Source organism: Lytechinus variegatus, chromosome 16, assembly GCF_018143015.1.
Source record: "Lytechinus variegatus isolate NC3 chromosome 16, Lvar_3.0, whole genome shotgun sequence".
NCBI classification, from domain to species: domain Eukaryota; kingdom Metazoa; phylum Echinodermata; class Echinoidea; order Temnopleuroida; family Toxopneustidae; genus Lytechinus; species Lytechinus variegatus.
The window spans coordinates 29,144,817-29,171,708 of record NC_054755.1 but is presented as its reverse complement, the minus strand read 5'-3'; the positions used below and the strand labels follow the sequence as shown (position 1 = coordinate 29,171,708).

At 35.0% G+C, this 26,892-nt stretch overlaps 1 protein-coding gene across 4 annotated transcripts; it reads left to right on the top strand.

The window, feature by feature from the left end:
• Positions 1-25: 25 nt before the first annotated feature.
• On the top strand, positions 26-22,335 carry LOC121429592 (glutamate-rich protein 6B-like). Of its 4 annotated transcripts, none has more exons than XM_041626699.1 (16): positions 26-285; positions 2,064-2,636; positions 3,166-3,283; positions 4,192-4,385; positions 4,796-4,989; positions 5,339-5,561; positions 6,380-6,588; positions 7,260-7,482; positions 8,956-8,961; positions 11,041-11,067; positions 15,654-15,817; positions 16,238-16,332; positions 16,717-16,875; positions 17,623-17,851; positions 18,619-18,698; positions 19,297-22,335. In XM_041626699.1, the coding sequence occupies exons 2-16, from the start codon at positions 2,147-2,149 to the stop codon at positions 19,472-19,474; spliced, it is 2,589 nt and encodes an 862-aa protein (XP_041482633.1). In that variant the 5' UTR covers positions 26-285; positions 2,064-2,146; the 3' UTR covers positions 19,475-22,335. The 4 variants fall into 4 exon arrangements, with proteins under 4 accessions (XP_041482633.1, XP_041482632.1, XP_041482634.1 ...); XM_041626698.1 differs by having other exon boundaries at positions 2,060-2,636; XM_041626700.1 differs by lacking the exon at positions 8,956-8,961 and having other exon boundaries at positions 2,060-2,636.
• Positions 22,336-26,892: the final 4,557 nt, after the last annotated feature.

The following is a 26,892-nucleotide window of genomic DNA, read 5'->3' as shown; positions in this document are numbered from 1 at the left end:
TGGCCAATCGTCGCGCGACTTTTTATCATATGACTGTCACCATGACCAGCCGTGCAAACAACAGCTTGTAACCGGTTTCTGCGTGGAGCTCGCTTGCTTGATCGCGAGCGGACGTCTACCCAGGCCGGCCCAGGCCAGAGAAGTCGGCATCATCGGGAATTGATCTCCGTTAGATCTGATATTCTGCAGAAGCAGCCGACCAGCTAACCAGCTACAACGACGGACAAACAATAATTGGTGACATCAACTTATCGTTTTGCTTTTGATGTTTCTTGATCGATTGTTGTAAGTACCGTACGGTATACCGGTACATCTAAATTTGAGCATGGGATGTAAATTGTGAATTTTTAATCTAAATCGATATGGTACCGGTACTTGTCTTCTTGACTTGGGAGGAAAAAACATTCAAAATGTGAATATTGAAATGAATGTCAATTGTCATGATGATGATTGAATTTAGAATGATTTTCTTCGTCTTTGCCTTTATGAACAAAAAATAGAGAAAAACGTTCGCCAAATTAAATGTTCATTGTATGTTTGTTTAACTTTTAGTTGTTTTTAGTCTCAAGTTTAACTCCAAAATTGCCTCCTCAGCCTCTCTAGACGAAGTTCGGAGTCAAGATTTAAAAAAAAAAAAAAATTACAATTTACAAACAAAAAACAAACAAACAATGAACATTGATTTGACAAACGTTTTTCTCTATTTTTTTTTTTTGAGTAGCCAGTTGTTGGAGCAATGTTTCCAAATTCAACTCTTCCTAAAATTTGGGAAGATTTTGACTTTTTCCAGAAAAGGTTCAATTCAGGAAATGAAAAAAATTCCAGGAAATTTGAAAATTACAAATACAATTAATCATAGCAACCTTTAATATTCATGTACCGATACATATATCTTAAGAATTGGGTCTTGTCTTAAAATAAAGTCACCTCTACTCTAGCTCTCTTCTCATAAAGGCAAACTTGAAAATTCCAGGAAATGTTTATGAATTTCGGGAAATTTGTTTTGGATCTGTGGAAACACAGTTTTTGAGAGTAAAAATAATTTGTTAGTGCAGGGTTATTCTCAGGCTCAGTAGGATGGGGTTGGGGTGTCCAGACACTTACAGTTTTTTGAAGCCTTCTTTGACAAATTTTGATGTCTTTTTTTTTTGCCTTTGCTTTTGCCTTTGGATTATTTAGATCTCGTACAAAAATTATTAATCAAATAGTTTGTTCTCTATAATATTGCCTAACACTTTGTAGGATGGGGGGTCGGGTGTCCGGACACTATCTTTTTTGAAGCCTTCTTTTTTGTCTGTGGATTACACTAAAAATATGAATCCATTACTTGTAATCATTTTCTATTTTGTTCTTTATAATATTTCCTAACATTTTGTACTAAAAATTGATGAAACTTCGCTAGTAAATTTTTCCAAATGACATTCTAAAATTGATCGTCCGGACACACAACCGTCCGGATACACAACAACTGGGTAAAAATTATTAATCAAATAGTTGTAATCTTCTTCAATTTTGTTCTATATAATATTGCCTAACACTTTGTACTATTAAACTGATGAAACTTCGCTTGTTAGCTGTTCCAAAACCAGTACTGATGGTCACATGCACAAATTCCATAGATCTGCCCATGGCAGCTCCCCCGTTTGTTTGCATGATTTTAGTTGTTAACTTCAGTCCATATCAAAATACATGTAACATAATGTTGATATGGACAAACAATAGTAATTTCTTCTTTCAAGATAACTAGAATATTTCTTATTGGAAAATGAAAGTAATTTTCCACAAAGTTTTGAATATGGTAAGATGTTGTATGAATTGCAGTGAATAGTAGGCCCATGCTATTATCTGCAGTGATTTACATGTAATTGTAGAAAGCAAATGTTGTATAGATCTACTTCTTGTGAAAAAAAAACCTGATTGCAGACATATTATTGCAGCAAGGAAAAGCACACAGTTCAGCCATTTGATCATAATCTTATGGTTGAATTAGTAACTGGTCTACATGGTAGTGTATGTAGAATCAATGAACTTAATTTTTTTTTTACTCTTTCATAAACAGGAAGACTTGATGAAAGAAAAGCTATAGCTGTGGTGACAAACATGGAGTCAAAATTCTTCTAATCAAGTTGAAGGTAAACCTATAAAGATGACGGACATGAGTGATATCGATCCGATCGTAACAGACGTGATTCTGGAGGAGGAGGAGGTGTCCAACATGCCCACAGAGTCAGAAATCGATGGCGCTTCCATATCAGCCAGTCAGGTCGGTCCCACCGACATCATGCCACGGAGCACGCCCTCGCCCAGCCCGCTTCAGCAACGCCCTGGCTCGGCACTAACCGTCGAAAACTTGCGACTCCACGAACAGAATGTAGGGTTGGAGGAGAAGTCATTGTCAAGACAAGGCAGTGCGAACTCAGGGCAGCGTGATCGGCCATTATCGAGGGGGTCATTAGGCCCTGTAAGGACTCCCGGTAGCGGGACACCAGTAAGGATATGCTCTGGTAAATCGGGTTTAGGAAATATTACAGATGGAACTACGCCAGGACCGGATGAATTAAGAACGGGGAGCGGAAAAAGAGAACCTCTCCCTCCTATAGGTTCTGATCCTGCCTCACTGCAGCAAAATGGAATTGGTAAGCGAAGAATTTGTAGTTAAATGAATTTCACTGAAAGGCTCAAGATACCACATTCAAGACAATATACTTTAAGTTGTTTTTATGGATTGGTGATAAATAACCGAGCATCTCGCAGTCATCATCAAGTAATTATTATTCCTGGAGCAGCAAATGCACTGCTAATGCTAATGTTTTTGTTACTGATAGTTGCTGTATGTGCAAGAACTCACAACTTGCCACATGTTTGAGGAATTATTTCAAAGCTTTCTTTGACTCTACTAGCCATTGTATCCCAACATTCTTTCATAAACAAAATCTTTGATAATGAATCCTAGTCTTTATTTTCAATAAGAACCAATTCTTCTTGTTATCGATTCAGGATATTAGATTATTGTACCATTTTCAAAAACAAATTTTTGAAATGTATATGTTTCCTCTTTTTTTCTACTGTTTTTCTAATTCAGATTATCTCAGATCATTATTAGCTTTGTTGTGCTAAATGTATATGTTCCTTAAAAGTATGTTTTATATTGCGTTTTGTTTTCAGATGTATCAAGATTATCAGTATCGAAAGAGAATCAGGAAGATCAAGAAACAGTAACTAGTATAGCAAGAATGTCAGCACGCTCCGACAGATCTGTCTCATTCAGAGAAGGAGCGGATAGGTAAGCTATTTAAATAATAAGAATTCTCTCTTTGTCCAGTATGGTACGGAATGCTGTCAACATACGACTGTATCAACATGCATTGTAAAGGTCAGTACCAAATGTACATTTTGAACGATGTGTTTTCCATGAGATATGGAACAACATACTGTAGGAATATTGAATTCTTATATAAGGATATTTTTCGTACTTTACATCAGAAATTATACAGAATTTGGTTCTCAGTTTGTGTTGCTGCTAAAGGTATAATTTGAAGCTTGCAGATACTGCCTAAGTCTTGGCCGACTGCCTGTTGAGTTCCAGCAAACTCTATGTGTTAATATGCAATTGCCCAAAAGAAGTCATACTTATATCACCAATCATCATCATCATCTTTTTCTTCCTCGTATTATGTCGGAGATCAAAACAAATCGTCATCTTCTTCCTCCGCTTACGTGGGAGATGAAAACAAATCATCATCTTCTCCTCTTCCTTTTCCGCTAATATCGAAGATCAAAACAAATCATAATTTTCTTCTCCTTTATCTTCTTTTCCTTCCACTACTTTTGTCTGAGATCAAAACAAATCATCAGCACATTTTGACGACAAACCTGTTGCCACATGTTTTTTGTCTTGTTATGTTTTAGTTTTTCTGATCAGATTTTTTTCCCACTCGTCAAAAATCGGAGTTCGGAAAAATGTAGAAAAAAGGGGAAAATCGGATCGGGAATTGCAATAAGAATCGGTTACAACATTACTTACATACATGTACATTGTGTTAACCAGCTATGCCATCTTCCACCAGATTTGGCTCTCTGAGACTTGAAATTTTGTTAATGTTGATATATTTCCAGCTATCTCTCCTTTGCGCATAATGGTGAGCAATTGTTCAATAATTTTACAGGAATACCTTTGTTTTTCCTTTGCAGGTCACATTCACCCTCATCAGCCGGTAAGCGGAAGAAGGACATAAAGTCCCCGGCATTCAGAGAGGTTCATAAGGTCATAGATGCAGATGGAAGTGAAAGGGTGACGATATCATGTGCTACCGAGACAGAGTGGAGCTGGCTTCAAATGATCAAATTTCTCGGGAAAACAGAAGAAGAACTTGCTACCATCGGAGGTAAGACGTCAATGAGTTTTTCAAATCCTAAGTTTTCCCCCGAAGAAAAAAAATCTAGTTATTAAAGGTTATATAATGATTAGATTTATTTTCTATTATATGCAGATTTTTTTTATTTATAAGCAAATATTTATCCAGTGAATTTTGAATATTCTCTGTTTGCTGATGGGAAGATCATATGGGCCCCATCCCATTTTGCAACTTATTCTTAATTCTATATCTATGTTCACTCTGTGTCCCATGATTAATTATAAAGTATCATAACTAATTATAAATATGTAAGCAATCTTTGATTGCGCAATGGAAGTCACAACAGTCTTACAAGTATTTATACCTTTTTCCAGGCAGCCTTGACCTTCAAACACCAAAGACATTCACAGGATGATTCTTTGTGATTTGATATTTTTTAGGTTCGTTGCGCCCCAAGACACCCACAGAACGACCAATCAGGTCTGCACTCTCGGCGAGCAGTCGGGCATCTCATGGTACCAAGCTCCAGTCACGAGAGGGCAGCAAATACGTAGAGGAAAGTGATGGGATTAAAGATACCGAGGGAGAGGAGAAGGATGAAGTGCCCCCTCTACAGTTGGATTCAGATTCAGAAGTAAGTATTTTTATCGTCTTTTTCTTTTTATAGAATCTTTTATAAAATGACCTCATGGCTGAATTTCATCAAACTTGTGATGAATGGAAGCTTCTCCATTAGTGGTCATAACCCATTAAAACTTATTCACCAGATAAAGAGCAATAATACTATTGTAGGTAAATGTAACCAGGAGCAACGTCAGGGTATTTTGATAAGGTGGGGGGAGACAAGATGACCTAAAATGACTTTTTTTTCTGAATAGGGGTAAAGGCAAGTGACCCAAACCACTTATTTTAATGCTCTTCTTTCCTCCTTTTGCTTCCCCTTTTTTTCCTTCTTTCTATCCTTCAATGTGATGTTTTTTTAGTTTTCTGATGAAGAAGAAGCCGGTAAATCCGACCAGGGGGTTCCCAAGATAGGCCCTCCCCAGATCATCAAGTACCAACGCGAATCGGAGCAGGTGCCGATCTCCAAGAAGTACCGGGACGCCGCCAATGTCGTGGGGCAGGACCTGGACATCGACTTCAACGATTTCGACTCGGCAGACCTGAGCGAGCAGGAGGACGAGGAGCTGGAAGCCAGGATACGAGGTGAGGTTACCGATCTCTCTGAGGCCTTTGTCACATCCATGATACTGACAACAGACTTACAAAATCTATCGTGTTATTTCTAATGTCATACCATTGGTTGGTTTGGAGTCAGTTTAGTTGGTGTGACTTGGGTAGTGCATCATTTCAAAACTACAGACATTGTGGTACAGTGTGTCTCAGAAAAAGAAATGAAACATTGTTCACATTACCTGTTGCCTATTCTCCAGATGCATAGTGGCACATATGGTCTCCACTCTGGCCTATTGGATGCCACAGCTCTGGCTTATGGTGCTCAGGGGAGCCGTTTCATAAGGCTGTTCGTAAGTTAAGAGCGACTTTAAGAATGACTGGCGATCCTTTCTTACGCGCTTAACCATCACCAATGAATACACCATTTACCACAAGAAAAGATCACCAGTCATTCTTAAAGTTGTTCTTAACTTACAAACAGCTTTACGAACAGTGTGCTTCATCATGGCAACAGCCGTCAATTTGGTGCACTGACAAAAGCGCACATCAGCATTGTACTCTTTTTCACATACATGGTAGTTTGAGCATAATTCATACAGGAAATCTCCAAGACCTTGGGTTCAACTGACAATTTTTCAAAACTACCTAAAGATTCAGGCAATCATGGGCAAGCTAAAAAAAAAACTAACTACATGTTTTTTGAGGTGTCATGATGAAGCCGCGTAAAATTTAATTCTCTTTACAAGTTTCCCAGAAAAGGACCTAAATTCAATAGTTTTCTAGTTGCCCACTAAGGTGCATTCGGGTAAACTTAACCATTGCTAGATTTATCTCATATTTTTACCCAGGTCGTAAGAAAGATGAAGAAGATGAATACGATTACTACTATGATGACCAAAAAGCTAGTAGAAGTAAACATCTCGGGGATGATCTGGACGACAGAACAACGCCCCCATTGTCGACGGTGAATGAGGTCGCCGAGGTGTGCGAGTTCTGCGGTAAAGATGCCAAGACGTTCCCAACTCATGAGATGTTGAAATCAATGTCTCAATCTGAGGTACGGTGATTAATGAGTAAAATAAGAAAATGATGATGATTGTTTAAGAGTTCTTAGTTTTATGCAGGTGCATTCATCTGTAAGTGATATTTTGAAAAGAGGTTTAACTTGTTAGTCAGGATTAATTAATGAATGATTGTAGAACTTGAATTGATACACTAAAATCAGAAATTTCATACACAAGGGCTGGCACAAATGAAGCAGTACTTTGCATTTCAAAAATTTTTAAGTTTTGTGAAATAGTTGTATGAATTTGTTAATCAATGATGTCCAAACCTCACAGCTTTTCCTACTTCTAGTAAATTATGAAAATGCAATTTTACACCTCATAAAAAATGTAATAGCTGTATTATAAATAATAGTGATACGAGAGGAAGATGTATTATGAAAATCATATATAAATACAGATAGCTGCGAAATTCGAATCATTTGGGACAACAGACTTTGTTTGACTTAGCAAAAATTTTACTCAAAAAAGGTATATGTTTTACATTATCTGGTTTTAAAAGTTGCTCCATTTTACATAAATAATAATTGATTAATTTCCCATACCTTTCATTGCCTCTTAGCAGTCTAGAATGGAATTAAAGTTGTGGTACCAGCAAAAAGAAAGGAAAGTGCTACCATAGTAATATATATTTTCATTATTGTCGTTGAATATTTTGGATTAGCTCTTCTGCTGTAAAGACTACCAGGAGCTCGTCGAGTACACCATGGAGAACACCGCCCTCTCTCAGTACCCGTCGGAGGAGCTGATCGACATCGCTCCGCACGCCCCCTACGGTAGCAAGCAGGCCAGGAGGGCCGCCAAGGAGCGAGCAGCCCAGAGGATGAGGGATAGGGAGATGGCGCGTCAGAGAGCCGCCGGAACCAACCAAGCTAACTTTTATGCCTGTAAGTATTGCTTCATCGTTGGCTGTTCTGGAGAAGGGGGGGGTGTTTTGCAAAGATTTATGTCTGACTGAAAATCAAACTTAAATTCCCAGTTGCTTGTGGTATACAATGCATAGTCGCATTGGTTATATCATATTTAAGTGATGTGCTATATGACATATATATTGATTCCTAGGTGCATGCAGTATATATTGCATTACCCTGATCAATGGGTTCACTCTTCCACGATTTCATCAATGCGATTGCATATTAAATATCATGTGTTGTTATTTCAAAATTCAAAAGATACTACATCCATCCTTTTAATTTTGGAGAAAAGTTACTTTTATTTACCTTACTTACAAGCACCAATGGAAATGTGACTTTCAATAGTATGTTTCTCATTGTTGTTCTCAACATTGAAATTAAAACTTTGTTAAAAGAGCAGTCCCTTTATCAATTGCCGGAAATTCTCAAGATAGCATTTTTTTATTGAAAGTGGTTATGTTATCTCTGGAACCGAGCTCTTCATCTGAACTGGCCAATTTGCAACTGGTTTGAATTTAAATGATAGAAGATTGGTATTATCAGATCACAAGATATCAAATTTTTATGCTTGCATATTATGAGGGCCATGCTATATATCGTCTCTTATACATTTGCACATGCCAGTTGCAATCTAAAAAGTGGTTTGTGCTTTTGAAATACTCAAACAAACAAGAAAATTAAAAAGAGGAAAGGGATTTTAATTTAAAGAAATAATGTATGTCATTCAGAAACTTATTTGAAGCATATGGGATTTCCTTTTTTGTTCATGTTGATTTCTTAATTTTCTCCAAAATTAATTACATTTTAGTCTTTACACAAGAAAAAAAACAAGACTAAATAAAAGTGGCTTTGATTCATTACAAATTAACTTGAAATTAATTCTCATTTCGGGTATTTATTTTCTTGGCTGATCTGCAGCCAAAAATTCTGTTCCAAGCTCCAAATATGTTCATTTTATTTTGATACAAATGCTATCATCTGCTTCCTGCTCCCCTCAAAACCCTTTTGTTCCAGCTACACATAAGAATAATTTATTTATCAAGATTTGATTTTGTTTTTTGCATATTTATTGTTTTGCTCTTTTATCATCTACCCCGTACTTGCATCCTATAACATTCAAAGATATCTTAATGCAGTTGATAGATTTGTGGTGCAATCGTGCATTGTATATAATAACAAATTTCATTTTTGATATTGTATGAAATGCCTCGACAAAATTCATGAAAACCGTCTAGTCATTGTTTTTTCCCCATGCTTGAAAGATCATTTGAATGAACTCTTTGATTTACAAAAAATATATATATATCATTGATGTTTGATTCCCCTTTTGCAATATATGTGCACAATTATATCTCACCACAAATAATGAAAACGTCATCTCCTACAACATGATGTGGCTGCAACATTTGATAACCATCTCAACCATTGATTGTATACCACTTACAGTGCAAGGTAGGTGTGTTGATAATAGGGTTACAGTGTTGTATACCACAATGTTTTTAATCCTCATACAGGTGGAAATGCTAGAAGGTGGCAGTATGACTGAATTTTTTTTTCAAGTATAAATAACTTCTTTTGCTTAAATTCCTTGTTACTTAGCGGTATTACATTTCCTTTGTATATCACGAAAGATCTTACAGGGGCTATTCACATAGATAATAGTTCAACTTAATTTCCTTATCACAAAAGATCTTACAGGTGCTATCCACATAGATAATAGTTATTCAACTTAATTTCTATATCACAAAGATCTTACAGGTGCTATTCACATAGATGATAGTTATTCAACTTAATTTCTATATCACAAAAGAACTTACATGTGCTATTCACATACATGTAGATAATAGTTCAACTTAATTTTCTTATCACAAAAGATCTTACAGGTGCTATTCACATAGATAATTTCCAATGTTTGATTGCTGTACGTAATCAAAATTCAAGTTTGATACTTTTAGAAGGAAATTTATGTTTTTGAAAACATGATCATGTCCTTATATTTCTATGGACAGACTGATTGCTCTTGTTTGCTATTTACGACTACATTAGGGGACTAGCATTGAAAAGCAATATTTTTAGACAAGCGTAACACATAATAAACATGATAGATGTACTACATCGACAACATCATAACAACATCAGCCAATATTATGAGCAATTAAAGCATGTCTGTATGTTAATAGACAAACGAATGGGTCGAATTTTTAAGAAAAAAGAAATGTCAGTCATATTCCTACCTTCTAGCTTTAAGGTAAGTTTAAGTCAGCATTCGTCATCTGAGGGCTCAACTAAAAACCAGAGGAATTTCTTTTTTGTATCAATAAAACTTGAATACAAGTAGCAAACATGGATCTATTTGTTGCACTTTGTGCCAGGTAGAAATTTTTAGAATAATAATAACAATTTAATTTCAGGACTTTGTTAATACTTGTTTCTCTGGTCTCTGGATTTAGTCCCTCAGGAGATGAATACTTGAGCATTGATATGCATGAAACTTGACCTGCTGTGAAAGGTTTATGTCTCATCTTTATTTGGAACATGAGAATGCTTTAATGACAGTGATTAAAGACCCTTTTTTGCACCAAACATTTGATACGTTATGACCTATATCATGAGATTGATTTTCATGTGTTGCATTTGTGGTTATTCATGGAGGCTGTCATTTGATGTGATTTTGAACCGTTCACATATGGTCATGTTTCATGCATACTCCAAGAGAAGGATATTGTTTGGTGCTGGGGTCCTGGCAGTGATTCTCTCATAATCTCAGTTATGTGTTGCACAACTGGTTTACCCACAGTGAGGCTCTGATCTTGTTAAAATGCTGATTTTTTAAAGATTTTTTAAAAATACATCAAAGAATAGATTTTGTCTCTTTTTTTTAAATTATGGCAGAAAAGCATATTTTGTATTTGAAAACTTGTATGAACAAGAAGGAATAACATCTGATCATTGCAAATAATACAATAATAGAGGATCCCATTTGAATTTTAAATTCAAAATCTTTTTTGTCAAGTCAAACTTGGCCTTAGAACACAGCTTTGCAAATTATTCTTTATTTGTATTAGCTGTACTGGCCCGATCAAGCTCTGTCATTTTAAAAGTTTTTAAAATTCTAACGGAACACCTTGGGAAAGGTATTACAGGTGGATGGCACCAACTATAGTTCATGGTCAGAGGAAAGTGTTTTTTTTTTTACCCAAGGAATCTGGAGACCAGTTGCGTTCAAACTCAACTTCGAAAATTATGCGCATTTCGTAAAAATGCATGCTTTTGATTAGTCGAAAACGAAGCTGTATTTGATTGCAACTATTTCTGCGACCAACCCCAGTACTTCCCATTGGCTTAAATGAAGTATATCAGCCTTCGTAGCATTGTCAGTAAACCCTCGTGCAACACTGGTGCTGAATTATGGGTATCTCTGCCTCTATCTCTATGGGTGTATACGTCTTTTATACTTTTGTATCTCGATAACCTGTAGTCATAATCGTATTTTCTTTCTCTTTTTATATGTTTTTAATCTCTTCTACGTAGCTCATCGGATAGAAATCATGGATGGAGGTCGGTTGATTAAAAAATCACCATGTTTTTATTTCAATCTGAAGTGCACAGCACATTTATTTTTATCATTTTTATTGCATTTGCACTCTCATTTGGTGTTGGTGTTCATATACCGATAAATCCTTTCAAAATGGTTTTGATAACATGAAAGAATGAAATGCCAGTCGCTTCAGTATGTATACGATCATAATCATATTTTGCTATGATATTGAAAATATCAAAATGTGATGGAAAAAATGCATAATTTTGAATTCTTGATGCTTAAATTCAAGCTTATTGCGGTTCCAAGGTATACAAATTCTATGTTGTCATATTGATTGATACATAAAAATTATGCTCAATAAATATCAAGAGGAATAAAACTTCCCTGCTTCTTGCAGATGCATGTATGTGAATAATACATATACAGTACATGTATGGATGTATTTGATTATTGGCTATAAAAGGGATTATTTTGAAAAAAAAATGCAATTTAGAAGCAAAAAAGGGGGAATGTATCTTTATCATGGAGCTTTGCACTAATAAACAGCTTTTTTTAAATATTAGCTTACTTTAAAACTTATAATTTATATTTGGATATTTTTCATAAATCAAAGGTGCAAATCATTCATCCACATTGAATAAAAACTCTTGCTTTTTTTTATATTCTAGATGTTCAAATATAAAGGATGTTATGTTCAATGTTTAGATTCCACCCATTTTGATTCACAAGATATTATTCATACCTCACATTAAATAATTTTTGCTATTCCCTTCCATTATCACACCAAATTTGTATTAAATTTTGTTAACATACATGTAAGTTTGGCAAACTAATATTTAATGAAAAAAAAAATGCTCTTAAGTTCATGAATAATCAAGCTTTAGCTGCCTTAATCCCGTTTTTAAAGCTTTGTCAACGTTGCTACCAGAATTTGTGTTAAATTGTTATCAATAATTCAATATTAATTTTGTGATGCTCCCAACCTCCCACCACACATGACAATGCCCTAATTAACATTTTGTTTTGTAAATGTTACTTTTTCCTCTCATCTCCCCCTTCTCTTTATCCTCTGTTTTTTATGTTTGTTTTTTTCTAATTCATACGTGTTGTTGATTCTCTGTCTACAGTGTTTTGTTCCTATAGTTACATGTACTACTCAAAGAAAAACAATATTTTGCTTCATTTCAAAGTTAAAGCCAGAGTTGCCTGTTAAGATTGATTTTCAACATGAATATTTATGTCATTAATCCATCATGGCCATTTATATTTATAACCCTGGAATTATCTAGAGTTATTGGATTCTCAGAGCTTCCTTTTAAATTTTATGTCACTATTACTGTTGTCATATCCAGAATGCTTTGATTTCTCAACAGGAGGCTTTAATTGTTTATTTATTTATTTTTTGTTCTGCTACAGTGTATATTTTTATTTCAATGCATGGTTTTATTGTATTAACATCAATCAGTTTCATTTGCTTTCAACATTTCCAATCATGTTACAATTAGAAGGTGAGTTTTGAATGATGTGCCGATTTCTTCAAATGATTTTGTTCCTGAAGTGAAATGAATCTGTCATGACGGATGTTTTCTTTGAAACCAGGGTTTTGAGTTGTTGAAACAATTTTGAAGAAAGTTTAAGAGTAATCGAAAAAAGTTTGAGTTATTGAGAAAAGACTTGAGTTGCTTGTTGCCTTTCAAGTGTGATGTTTATCATTTTCAATTGTTTGGTTTGAAATGTTTTCTGAGAGCTGGAAAGGCTTCACTTTTATTTACTTGTTGCTTTATTTAGTTGTATTCCTTTTTATCTCTTCATTGCTTAATCAGAGGCAAAAACTGCCTTTTGGAAGAAACTTCATTTGTCTTTATTGTAATTTTAGTTTTAACTTGAGACCAAATTGTTGTGCAATTTGGTAGTGTTCTTGTTGGTTATTCATAGATTCAGCCCAATTTCTGAGATGATTTTTTTTTTTGTTGCTGTTGTATATGTAGTTCTTGCAAGTCCTCTGTTAGTTCACTTTGTTATCTGTTGTGTTTATACAGCTTCTCAGGATTGAGAATGTTGCCTGGATACTGTTTTGTTCCTGATTTTTGCAGAAAGTGGATTTGCATTGGTTTCTGTTGTGTTAGAGTTTGATTTCTGAGAAGACTTCAGTGCTTATTCAGTTTAAGAATGAATACTCAAACATGAAAGTCTTGAAACAGATGTACAGTACATAGCTGCATTTGAAATCAATATATTCTCTATCATTATTTATATACATGAACATCCTCTATTGTGATAAACAAAATTTAGTCGAGGAATGCAAAAAAAATCTCCAAATTACACTCAATGTAAATTTTTATTAGACTGTGTTTATTTGCTAAGCATGGCTTCAGTTTTCAAAGCTAAGATACATGTATGTATGCATTCAAACCTTATCAAAATAAGCATACAAGGCTTTATCAAATTCAAAACGGTATTCTTTTGGCCTAATTTTGATTTGCATGTGAGCAACATTGGTCATCTCCATGTATGGGCATCCTTCTTTTAGGACCTTTCCATAAACAAGAATGTAAGACATACATAAAAATGTATTTTGAAAAAAAAAGAGAGAAAGGAATGAAATGAGAAGTTCATGATTTTTGTATCCGTTCCTTTAGCTGAATGAGCACTCATCACACAGAGCAGAGCCTTGTATTTTGTAAGGCTCTGTCATTGATGTGAAACTCTGGTCTTTCCCCCCACTCTGTTGCTGTGAAGAATTGCCCCCTATTGGTCAGGGCTCAGTTGGGCGTGACTCTGTTAGACGTGACTCTGTTGGGCGTGGCTCGTCACTGAGTGATCACGACCTTTCCCCGGGTGAGCGTGATGTTCTTCCGCCGATCGAGCCAAAGTTGAAAGGAATGGAAGCATATCGTAAGTCTGGCGACCATCAAAGATGCTTGACCCGCTTCCGATTAAAAGTCGAGAAAAGAATTTGCTTCTTAAGTTTGGTCTATTTACTTGTACAGTAGTTCATCTGTTTTTAATAGACAAAAATATCTGTCTTTTCTGGGGATTTATTAATAATTTCTGACATTTTACTATCATCCCCAGTGTAGCCAACGCATTTCAGCAGGACAACCAATGTACAGAGACTGAAGCTTCTGATCTATTAATATGTTTTTTTTTTGTCCTCTGAGAATTACCAAAAAATAAGGACTGATAACTTCATTGAAATGATACCCTTGTACACCTATCTACAAAACACAATCTCCATTAATGCTGATAATTTGATGTACAACTCTTATGCTTTTCACACTGCATTTCCTTAACCCCATACTATCCTTAACTCTGGACTATCCTTAACCCCATACTATCTTTTTTTCCATTCACACTGTCTTTCTTAACCCCATACTATCATTTTTTCGATTCACACTGTCTTTCTTAACCCCATACTATCTTTTTTTCGATTCACACTGTCTTTCTTAACCCCATACTATCTGCTCAACCGTGGTTAATGCCTTAACCCCTCAGCTAATGAATACTGATGTTTTTACCATACAGAGCGTGATTAACGTGCAATTCACTTCTGTGAATGGTTAATGCTTAGCCCCACTTTCCTTAGCCCTGTTCGTTTTCACACTGCATCTCTTAGCACCGCAATTGTGGTGCTAGCACCACAATAAGCCGGCTAACCCTGCTTTTTTGCAGGGCCAGATAGTACCGTACTATTTACCGTGCTAGCCCACTTTGCTTAAACGTAGTGTGAAAACGAAGTGGGCTAAGCTTAACCCCGGGAAATTGGTGGGGCTAAGACCCCCCCCCCATTAGCCCCACCAATTTAGGACAAAAAGTGCAGTGTGAAAAGCATATCTGTGAACAAAATTGAGTAGATCCTTTATAATTTCCTGGACACCCTCACCCCTCTCTTAACTCTTCTTTCTCCTCCTCTCTCTCTCTGTCCATCTCTCCTCTCCCCTTCCCCTACCCTCTCCATGTTCCTCTTCATACGTCTTCTATCTCAAAGTGAAATTTGTATCATCATTTTCATAGTCATCTGTGTGTCATCTTATATGTGAATTACATGTATGTTTGATTTTTTTTCTCCACTGCCAAGCTTCAAGTCCACCACCATTCATTAATTTTAATCAATGCTAGTAACATTTTTTTTCTCATTCTGTGTACTTGTGCTTAATTATATTCATTTGTTGCTTTGATATTCTTTACCCATTTTCACAAGTGTGCACTAAAATAAAATCATGAGAATTTTGCAATTTTGCAATATTGGGTATATATTTGTTAAAGCAATAGAAGAAGAAATGAAATTTATATGCATTTTAAGGCATGTAATGCTGTGGGGAAAAATCATTTTAAAATATATAACAAACTTTAATAATTTATAAAAAATATAGGGACAATGTAATTTTTTCTTTGGCAAATCAGGATTGGTTATTTTCAGCTTTTCAGCAAATTTGAATCATATATTGATTTTTCAGGCATTACAATTAATTCAATAATTGAAGCAAAAAGAAAACAATTATTGCCAATTTTAAGAACATTTGATCAAAAAGCTTATTTGCTGTGAAATACTATTGAACTCATTTGATATTCATCTGCTTTCCTCCCATAATTAACACCAAAGTTGCACGTCAGATGAAGACCATCAACTACTCCCTGTCCTCTCAGAAGTGTCTGGATGAGGGGTGGACGATGCGCCCCCCTACACCGGAGGAGAAAGATGACAGGAAACCGGTCTACGTCCCTGAGCCGGCCACGCCACAGCTACCAGCAGTACTCAAAGCAAAAGTAAGATGCGGAACACCATTGAATATATTTTCATTTTTGTGCATTTTTTTTATTCCTGTAAAGAGATGAGACTAAAATAAAGATGTTAAAAAATCATACATGCATGACATTAGTATGCGATCTGACAGAATTCTTTTGTCAATGTAATAACCTGAAGAGCTAGTTTTATCTCCAGATATGGCTAAAATTTAGCTATCATCTTGATGGTGGAGTTCTGTAGACTAGATAAGTGATAAAAATGATTATAAGGTCTGTTTAACAAAACTGGGTGAATACAAAATTAAGTGAACTGGGATAATAAAACTAGACAAATTTCTCTGACGACTTAGAAATGGGATTTCGATTGAAGCCACGTAACAAAAGTAACCAACAATGCAATCTTTTCTTCTCTTTTTCTTTTAACTTTTTCTCATCTTGTAGAAGAAGGGCCGTAAGGAGACACCGATCGTCAGAAAACATTACCGAAGTGGAGAGCTTTTCATGGTGATGTTTGAAGATGGCACTGGAGCAGTCTTGTATCCTTTTCAATTTACTTTGTGTTCCTGGGGGTGATTCACTTAAAGCTAAAATCAATATCAAGTGAGATATAATCAATTTCATTGAATTTGATTGGTCTACAACTTAGGATTTCGATGTGCTGACAGAATCTACATACTATGATGCTGTTGGAGGTCAAGGTCAAAGGTCATGTTAGGTCATCTGGTGCTGTATTCACAGAGCTTCTCTGCAGAGAGATTGCTAGATTCAGAAGTGATACATGTACTTCATCCCATCACCTTCAAAACTATTAGTTATTTTAGTTTTGATACTTGCAGTCTATGAATCCATATAGGTTTTTACCCTTTTCATTCCATGAATTCAACAGTATGAACTTTGACCCTTGACCTTGCCAATACCAGCTATCCATCTGGTGCTCTTGCTATCCTCATCTCACTAGTGGAGAAGAATCAGTTTAGTTACTATGTACAAGCCGATGGCAAACCTGACGAGGCCAAGTTCCTTGCTGTCTTTGAACCGAACGGAAGTGGGTCATGCTACCATGGCAACGGAAACATCAGGTGAATATGATACTTTCTTATTTGTTTGAATGCCATACCATATTTTTGATAATACAAAATTTCCATGTGCTCTATTCATTTGAAAAGAATGTGGATTATGTTCAGTGAAGGAATGAATGTACATGTAATAATGCGGAACCAAGCGGATTTTGAAGCATTCTCCCTCACAGAAGGATCAGAATTGTTCTATCTATCTAATAACCCTGTGACAGAAAACATAGATTTTATTCATGAATATATTTACAATTGATTCTTCCATGCTTTAATATAGACTTAGGTTCTACAATTGATTATATCTCCTCTGATCCTTGCCCAAGGCATTGTAAAATATCACACTAAGAAGGGGTATAGGAGGGGGATAAAGTTATTGGAGGAATTCCTTAGAATTACAATGGATATACTTGAATAAGTGTTTGGTACTGCAAAATCTGAAATTTGAAGGAAAAAAAAAACAGACATACTGAAGCTTTTCGACACACACTCAGAGAAGTAAAAACGCATGAATGAACAGAGCGCTAGAACGAAACAATAGCTCGTCGTTTGTCCTTTTCGGTTCTATATATATTGTTTCGTTCTCGTGTTCTGTTCATTTATGAGATTTTACTCCGAGGAGTGCCTGTCAAAAAGCTTCAGTATATCTGTTTTTAATACTCTATGTATTTTCCAATTCCCTTTTTGTTGTACCTTTCCATTTTTCTGAAGACATTTATAGCAATACTGTCTGTCTGCCTTCTTTTGCCATTACAGATTAAACATCAATCAGTTTGGCGGTGTCTTCACTGATCAGCAAGGTTCCATCAAGAAACGTTGGTCTTGGAAGGACGAGGACACCCTCTCCAAGACTCCCCCATTCCAACCCCTCTGCTTTTCACTGAACCCACAGATCAGTATACGATGTATGACGCAGGACCAGATCTTCATCAGCTTCAACTGCGATCTTCAGACGTGCCGATTCAACGCCGGAGCCAAACTCAAGGTATTTCATTTTATTTTCCAGACCTCGAATATGATCGATTCTTACTGTACGTTTGATAAATTTGGAATTGTCCTAGGCCACTCCAATGCGCTTTGGGGATTAAGACAATTACTAAATTTTTTTTTTCCATTTCAGTGTGCTTATTGATAAATCTTTTGTTAAATATCGTATTCCTCATATACCATTTGTTGAATAATGTCTCTTTGCAAGCCATGTTTGAGAGAAGAAATACTATAATTGTTTTTTATCCCATTTTAAAATGCTATTTGATCTTTTATTACACATCGTTGAATGTGTTTTGTGAATCATATTTGAGGACTGAAACACTACAATTTCATTTCAATATGCTTGATAAATCTTTAGTCATATCTTGTATTCCTCAAATCTCATTTGTTAAACAATGTTTCTTTACAAGTTATAGTAGATGGAAAAACTACAATCCTTCCTTTTTTTCCATTTCAAAATGCTTATTGATGGGTCTGTTGTTATATCTTGTATTCTTCATATATCATTTTTTGAAGGATGTTATCTCTGCTAGTCAGCATTGATTGAGAAAGCACTAAGATACTTCTTCCTATTTTTTCAATTTCAATATTCTTAATGATTTATCTTTCATTAATTGTTGTATTGCTCATACTGTATGTCAGTTGTTGAACAATATTTCTTTGCAAGTCAGTTTAGAATGGAAAATCTACAATTCCTTTTTTCTCTTTTTTTCTGCTTCAATATACATATTGATAAATCAACACTGATATTTCTCAATTTAGCTTGTTGGTCCTGATCAAGTGCCGCCAAAACCTATAGACAGAGACATGCTCTACATCTCAGAGGTCAAGACATATGTCCAGTGAGTACCGGTTTAATGCACTCTTAACCAGTATGATCCACACTGTCAATTTGATCCACTTTGAACCAGTTTTAATGATTTCAATTTAGTCTGATACACATTATCTCTATTTGATCCACTTTGAACCAGTTCAAACAATTTTGATTCAGTTTGGTCCACTTTAATTGGGTTTCAACCACTTTATTTGACCCATTGCACCCAATGAAATACTGGCTTGAACTACTTTGTTCCAGGTTGGTCTTGTATGAGCCAGTTGGAACCTCCTATGTGATGTATATACTGTTCATAATTAGATTGTAGACAGCAGATGTATAGTTGGATCAAATCTAGTGGGTGAACATTCTTGAGAAATCTAATCAGGTTTTTATATAAATGTAAGAAAAAGGTTTAGATCTCCTTTAAGATTTGTGGTCTTTGATTTTATTTTGAACTACTTTGAAACAGTTTGGCACCCTTTTAGTTACTTTAAACTACCCTATTGATTTATTCAACTTTTTTTGGGGGGGTTGCTCTGTTTCTCTTTTATTTACTTGCATTTCAGTCATATTTCTTTTATACAAATGAGGATCATTGCTCATTATTGATTATTCTTTTATAGGTTGGTCCTTGATCACATCTTCAACCACAAGACCTTCTCACGATCGCCGAAGCTGGAGAACCTTCGACCCCCTCTCAAGATCCAGAACTCTGTCCGTCGCAACGAAAGACTCAAACAGAAGGTCGTCGAGAGGAAAGTGAACAACAAAAAAACTGGTGGCGTTGTCACCGTCAAGTAACATACAGTGTATGCCCAGATCCACAGTTAAGTCATTGAATCCTTGGTCTGCCAACAACCCGAGATCTCGGTTACAGCTTTGTGAAATCTATCTGTTCAGTCATCAGTCTCTTAGTTTCGAGGTGTTGACGTTGATTTTTATAATTTACTTCAGAAGATCAATTTTCTATAACAGAAGACATTCTCAGTGCCCATAAACCTGATTCAAACACTGATAAAGAATCTGCGTGAGAACGTGAAAGTCACATAACTATCTTCCAAACTAACTATAGCCTATATACCCTGTGGAAAATAACATTGTATATAGATATTAGCTGCATCTGATGCAAGGGTTACACAATGTAGTGAAACATAATTCATTATGGGAATTTGTACATAAAAGCATGCCATTGATAATATTTGAAATGTTATAGTGTTGGTGATGTTTGTCTTTTACATCTAGATTTTGTCAAAATCAATGTGATAGTCTAGATAGTGAAGAAAGACTCGCAAGATATTCAATAAATGTAGACAACCATTTAAGGATATTGGACACGATGGGGGGATTTCAAGTTCAGTGTTGATCCTTGGTGTTGTTGTTGAGTGTGTGAATCAAGCTGCTTAACATAGCACCAAGAATGTGTGGTTTACAAAAATGATGCTGATAAACACTGTTGATAGCGCTTAACACCTTGTGAGGCCAGCCCTAGCTCCGGCCTCAATTTAAGTGCTAGTGCTATGGCTGTTGTAAAAATTGTTTCAAAAGGAGTTATCGACACCAAACGTCGTAGTGCTGAACGTGGGTTTACAAAAATGATACTGATGATATCATTGAAAGCTCAACACCTAATGTGTCAGCCCCAACACTAGCCTCATTTTAAGTGTTAGTGCTGTTGATCAAGTTAAATTTGGCCTTACAGCAACATCAGATTTTAATTCGGTTTGAAATTAAACGATGGTCTGTGTGGTATGTTTCAGTACTGTTCAAAGTTTGAACATTCCAAAATTAAATTCAGGAATGTTCTGACATTTTTTTTCAATCAAACAAATATTTTAAAGATTTGAAACACTATTTAATACATTATCTAGAAGAAAATGACATCGCATACTTACCGGTATTTGGTAGGTGTGATATTCTTGGAGACACTTTCCGTTGAGATAGAATGTGAATTAGGCTTTACTGTAAAAGCAAATAGAGTATGCTCATGAAAATACTTGGCTTTGAATTCAAAGCATTTTGCATGATGCATGGGTTTTTAAAAGTTCAGTGTTAATAACAGGTGTTGGAATACATGCAATGTAATTTTGTTTACAATGCATGTTGGTTGTGTGTTCAGCATGGATTAGATAACAGAGTTGAATCCATGCATCCAATGTATGGTTTGGAGATTGTTGTGAAATCATAACTGTGTGCAATATGTACATATTTATACTGTATCTTTATAAACTTCCATTTTTTTAGAGAGAGAGATATTGTCATGTAAGTGCTAGGTAAATTTACTGTTTCGCAAGATATTGTTTCCCAAGAAAATTATAAAGATGAATTGAATCTCGCCTTGAGGTGAATTATAGATTAAAATACCATTATTTTATCATATAATATGCAACTTATTATTTATAAAGGTAAACAAATGTTCCTTTAATCCAAGGTATACATCCTATATAGAATATCCTATATAGAATACAATAGAAATTTCCACAATGAAATTTATGTAAATGCTGAATATTGAGGAAAATATGCAATGGTATGCAATGACATATTTATTTACACTTAAGAAATTCCAATATTTATCCATAATATGCATATGCAGCAGAATGGCAGAAAGCTGTTAAAATCTTACATCAGAAAATGTGAAGATTTTGAGGACAGCTAAAAAAAAGAAGAAGCAGAATTTAAATTTATGGTAATGGTGATTTCTGTCGTCAGGAGGTAGTCTACTAATTCCTGTTACCACTTTTGTCCTTTCTCAAAAATAGAGCTTTTTCAGATCTGTTGTCAAAATTTGAAAGAATTGAGAGATAAGATTTTCACAGCACAACAACGATAAGCAGTCTTAATTGATTGTATTGCAGATTTGTTAACAGTTGAAGAAATACTGATTCATGCATACATGTGTATGTGGTGTTTTACTTTTTAAAATATCTATCGAGAATTAGATAGTATTTCATAGCTGCCATGCATGTAATGCAATAGATTCTTCCTCTGTCTACTCAATTTAGACTCTAGAAAATACAGATGCACTTGTGTAAATCGACATTCCATATTCAAACTCAAGTGTTTCCAAAGTCAAAGTAATCTTTTTGGACGAGATTTATACAAACATGTTTTATATTTCTTTATCAAGTCGAACAGATTTCTGTGGTTTCAAAAGATTTGATTTAAGCAAAGTTACCCCGAGCTTCAAGTTAGTATAAATTTTACTTTCATAATTTATAAAACATAGAATTCATTGAAGAGCAATTGATATTGAGTTCCTCAATGTAAGCTGTTGTTTGAGGTATGAAGAGTTGGCTCAGGACGAGTTGACTATGATCAGTTGCAAAGTATCTCATATAATGAAAATGTACTGAATACATTTACCTAAATTTTGCTAAGTGAAATTCCTTCAATTATATGCAGAATGTTGTCTTGATTTTAGTGTATACCATTCATATGCAAACTTGTAGTCTCAGAAAATATGATTCCATCCAATGAGGTGTGTGTGCTTAGTAGAAAAAAAAATCCATTAAGTGTGAACTTGCTCTTTCTGTGCATGTTAGCTTCCATTTCTTCCAATAGTCTTTCATACCATAGAAATTTACATTGTATACAAGTCAATATTAGAATGATGTTTAAAGTAGTATTTTGTATAGGTTATCAGAGAAATATTATGCAGCAAAGGTATTCAAATAGTAAGGTGTCACAAGAGTATGTCCCAGCAAAGAAGAAGGGGGGTATGAGTTGAAAATGGTAACTGATCTCTTACAAAATGCAAAAGATCAGTTATCTGCCTCCCCCCCTCCTGGATTTGAGATATTGTACAACGCCTACTTAGCTTGTTGTACGTGATCAAATGGGAGGCTGAATGTCACACATTCGTACCGTTGCACACAAGACGTACCATCCAAAATGTACCATTGCACGGCTTTAAGAGGTGACGTCACAATGCGATTTCATTAAATAAGGTGACAATGCGCGTACAGCCCGCTGGCTAAATGTGCAATGTTGTCCAAGATCATGTGCGCTTGTGGGCCCGGCTTGTGGGATTTTGCTTTTCGCTTTCAATATTTTCGCTAGATTCCGAGGCGTTGTACAACACAAATAGCGAATATTCTTATTCGTGCAATGGTGCGAGATTTCGCATTCGGTGAAAGAAACGCTCTATTCAACTCGGCTATCGCCTCGTTGATAAGAGCATCTTTCTTTCACCTCATGCGAAATCTCGCACCATCGCACTCATGCCTATTCGCTATTTGTATATTATCCATCTTATAATCAATTGCTACTCTTCAATACATTAGGTGATTTCAAATCTGGTGTTGGCCTTGGTGTTTGTGTTAGAATTTGGATTGCGTCCCCTAGCTCCAAAACTTATCCAGAGTTTGTAAAACTGATCCAGATCACATTATTGACATCTCAACAACTAGTGAGTGACTTTTCAGGAGCATCTTCATTTTATGTTTGGTGTTATACTCATGTTAAAATTGACCTTACACCAACACCAATAGGTTAACACTGAACTTGAAATCACCCATAGTTTGGAATATACTTAGAATTTATATCAGTCATAAGGCTTCCTATTTCTATGAGTTATACAATGTAGGCATGTGTTTGATATGCTTTGGATGTTTTTAAATATATATTCAATGGACTTGATCACTGTGATATCGATTTATTTTTAAGGACTGCATATACATGTACTGCTATGTTTATAACCAATTGGAAGTGCCTATATGTTCATTGTGTGTTTATCATTTGCCATATTTTAATTCTGTCTTTATGTTTTTCTTATATGAGTGTTTGCATGAGATTCACATTTCCAAGATTCTTTCCACTGTGCATGTAGTGTGGGTAAATTTATTTCTCTCTGGTGTAATTGTCAGAATCTTTAATGAGGAAATTGTACAAAGGATGTAAATAGCAATTTTGTAAAGAAATACAATGGGCTTTATAGACAAATATATTGAAAATAAATTCAACTTGAAAGTGATTCAGTTTTATATTTCATCTTTATTCATTTCTTAAGCTGTTTCTTGAGAATACAATGAAATAATTCTGTATCACAATAGCATGTAATCTATCCTCGTATTCAACTAATATCAATATATTCCAGATTTATTTACATCGTAACAATAATGGAATAGTCAATTATTACAAAACAGTTTTATTGCCAGCTATTTGTATAAAATAAAATTTTGTATCAACTTAATATAAGATAACATATTGGAATCGGGGGAGCATTTCATGAAGAAGTAATCATTGATTTTCATCGACTATTGTTATAAGCTACTGAAATCCTTGCATCTGATAGGCTCAGAACAAATATTAAAGTCGGTGAAAATTATTATTTGCTTTGTGAAACACTCCCCTGATAACATTAAATATAAATAGGTACAGAACAGAATACAGACATATAAAAGCTTTGCGATGTACACTCTTCGGAATATGACATACAAGAGAATACTGTAGATTCGATAATTCGAGAGGCAAGTAGAATTTACAACACAATAATATGTAGCACTCTGAGCCTTGTTGACTGAGCTGGTCATTTAGGCATACTTGAAGCAACATTTACAAAGATTATCAGTAGGGGGGGGGTCACAAAAAATTAAGTCTGACTAAAATATGTGATAAAGTGTCAATGTGCACATGATATCTAATGTGTGATCTCATTGAATAATGCAAAGTAAAGCACATTGACCAATGTACTGATGTTCTACATGTACATATACCGAAATTCAAAAATGGGAATTTAAATGCGATCTTTAGTCAGACTTGAATCTTTTGTGAAAACACCCCCTAATTTGGGTATACAGGATTTTTTTGGAAATACTTGCTATTTTATTATTTTGCTTGATCAGACTGGAGATCAAGTCTAATTCATTGATAAATTTTACCAGCCAATCAGCATTCTAAATTTTCCCTGCCTTGAGATATTTTCATTTACATCTTGCTTGATTCATGATTGAGTGCATCGTGCTTTCAAGCCTGAGTGCATACTGCAAACCCTAAGTATGTCTCTATTCGTTCCATTTTTCAAAATATTTCACCATCAAATGTCTCTATGAAATAGAATATCTTACATATACATTCATGTGGATGAAATGTATTAGCCTCATTCATCAAATGATCAAAATATACAAACCAGTTTCTTTTTACAAGACATCCAGAAATATCAACCAAAATGTAATGTTCAAGGTCTCATTTTACATATGTTAAGAAATTTCACAAACTTTTACATTAATTCATAGCATTATTTTTTTAAAGTAGATGTACATGTAATGTTCATTGTTTTACATAAACAAATGTCTCCTTTCCAAATGTATAAACATGTACATTGTCACATGTTTAACATTCATTTATCTTTTGGGGGTCTAAACAAATAACATTAAAAAGTAACATCATTGGTCATATTCTGATAAAAACCTAGATTTAACCCTGGTGTAAACTAGAATTTCAAACCACACTTCTACAGAATGCTTGTTTCATAATACTTCTTCCATATTAATGACAATTATAATTTACCAATTAATGAATTATATTTTCATTATAATTTGGTATTTTTTTATTCTTCCCATTTCACGACTCATTTTTTTTTTACAATTTGTTTCAGCAGGATAAGACTAATGTTTTATGATCAAGTTGAGAAATTGGCACTCCATAATAGTGTGGCCTACGTTAACCCAGGTTTAACTACATGTAATACCATGACCCCATTCTCATTGCACTTTCTAAAACTAGTTTACTGGAAACCGGTTCAGGAGACCAGTTTGGAAGATCGCTTTGCTAGCGTTCCCATTTGATTACCCGAAAGTGGTTTTCAAAATCATTTCACGTAAAGCGATCTCGAAGCTATGGGACTGCTCTCAGTGGGGTGACACATATCGCGCGAAAAATGAGCGAAGATTCCTTCCCAAAGAACGGTTGTGTTCTCACTTCCACTAAAACCGGTTTAACGAGGCAAAGCATCTTGAAAACTACATCACAAGGTGGTTTTACAAACCGGTTTGGAAGATCGCTTCAACCGTTCTCATTACACGTTAAACGAGTTTCCACTAAACTAGTTTCCAGTAAGCTCGTTTTAGGAAGGTAGTGAGTATGGTGTCCATGGCTATCATACCATTCCATGAGTTTGGGTGGGTTGCATCTGAGATAACAGCAGTATACACTATAGATGATTTCAAGTACAGCATTGGAGTTGGTATTTATGAATGTGTAATAAGGATCAGCACATTAACTTAAAATTCCAGTTTCCGGTCTCGATGAAATATGGTCAATAGCTAATACAACCTTAAAGAATTACCTCAAAACTTTACAAAAACAGTTTTGACAATGGATCAGCAAGAAATTGTACTTAGATACTAATCATGATAAAGACTGCAAAATACAAAATTACATATACCAATCAAAACCAGAAAACATATATAACTCCTTTGAAATAAAACTTCCATGATTATTAATAATCTGGACTGTACAACAGCTGTCTGATCATGATCTGTAGATTGCGAAACCAACACCAATGTACAACTTTGCATACCAGTAGGTAGAAAAGAATGACTGGATCCCTAATTTCATTTACAAATATTATATAGTTATCCCTATTTTTCCTGTTAAAGTTTGGCACATTTACTGTATGTATGTTGAATCCTGGTGGATTTTCATAAAGCTCTTTGTTTGTAAGCGATTGGTGATCCTTTGTTGTGGTAAATGATACACACCTAATTTTCATTTTCACCTGTCCTTTGTAAAGTCGATGGTAACTAATACAAACAGCTATATGAAGCTCCCACCTGGACATATTTTTTATAATGCAGTTGGTGAATTATGAATGACCTTACCAACAACTCTTGATCCTGTCTTAGATGCTACACAGATTCTAAATCATTTCATAACTTTAAAGGTCAAGTCCACCTCAGAAAACTGTTGATTTGAATCAATAGAGAAAAATCAGACAAGCACAATGCTGAAAATTTCATCAAAATCGGATGTAAAATAAGAAAGTTATGACATCTCAAAGTTTCGCTTATTTTCAACAAAATAGTCATATGAACAAGCCAGTTACATCCAAATGAGAGAGCCAATGATGTCACTCACTATTTCTTTTGTTGTTTGAATTATACAATATTTCAAATTTCGCGAAATTGACGATCAGGACCTCCTTGCCTGAAGCACAAAATAATGGAATTTCACGTGTTCAGGAAGGAATGAAACTTCATTTCACATGATAATGACGAGAAAAT

What these genes read in the sequence shown, in the direction of transcription:
- LOC121429592 (XM_041626699.1), top strand. Translation starts at nt 2,147, where the DNA reads ATGACGGACATGAGTGATATCGATCCGATCGTAACAGACGTGATTCTG. An exon ending in GATAGAAATCATGGATGGAG is followed by an intron (nt 11,068 to 15,653) that starts GTCGGTTGATTA and finishes TTAACACCAAAG; the next exon opens with TTGCACGTCAGATGAAGACC. An exon ending in CAGCAGTACTCAAAGCAAAA is followed by an intron (nt 15,818 to 16,237) that starts GTAAGATGCGGA and finishes CTCATCTTGTAG; the next exon opens with AAGAAGGGCCGTAAGGAGAC.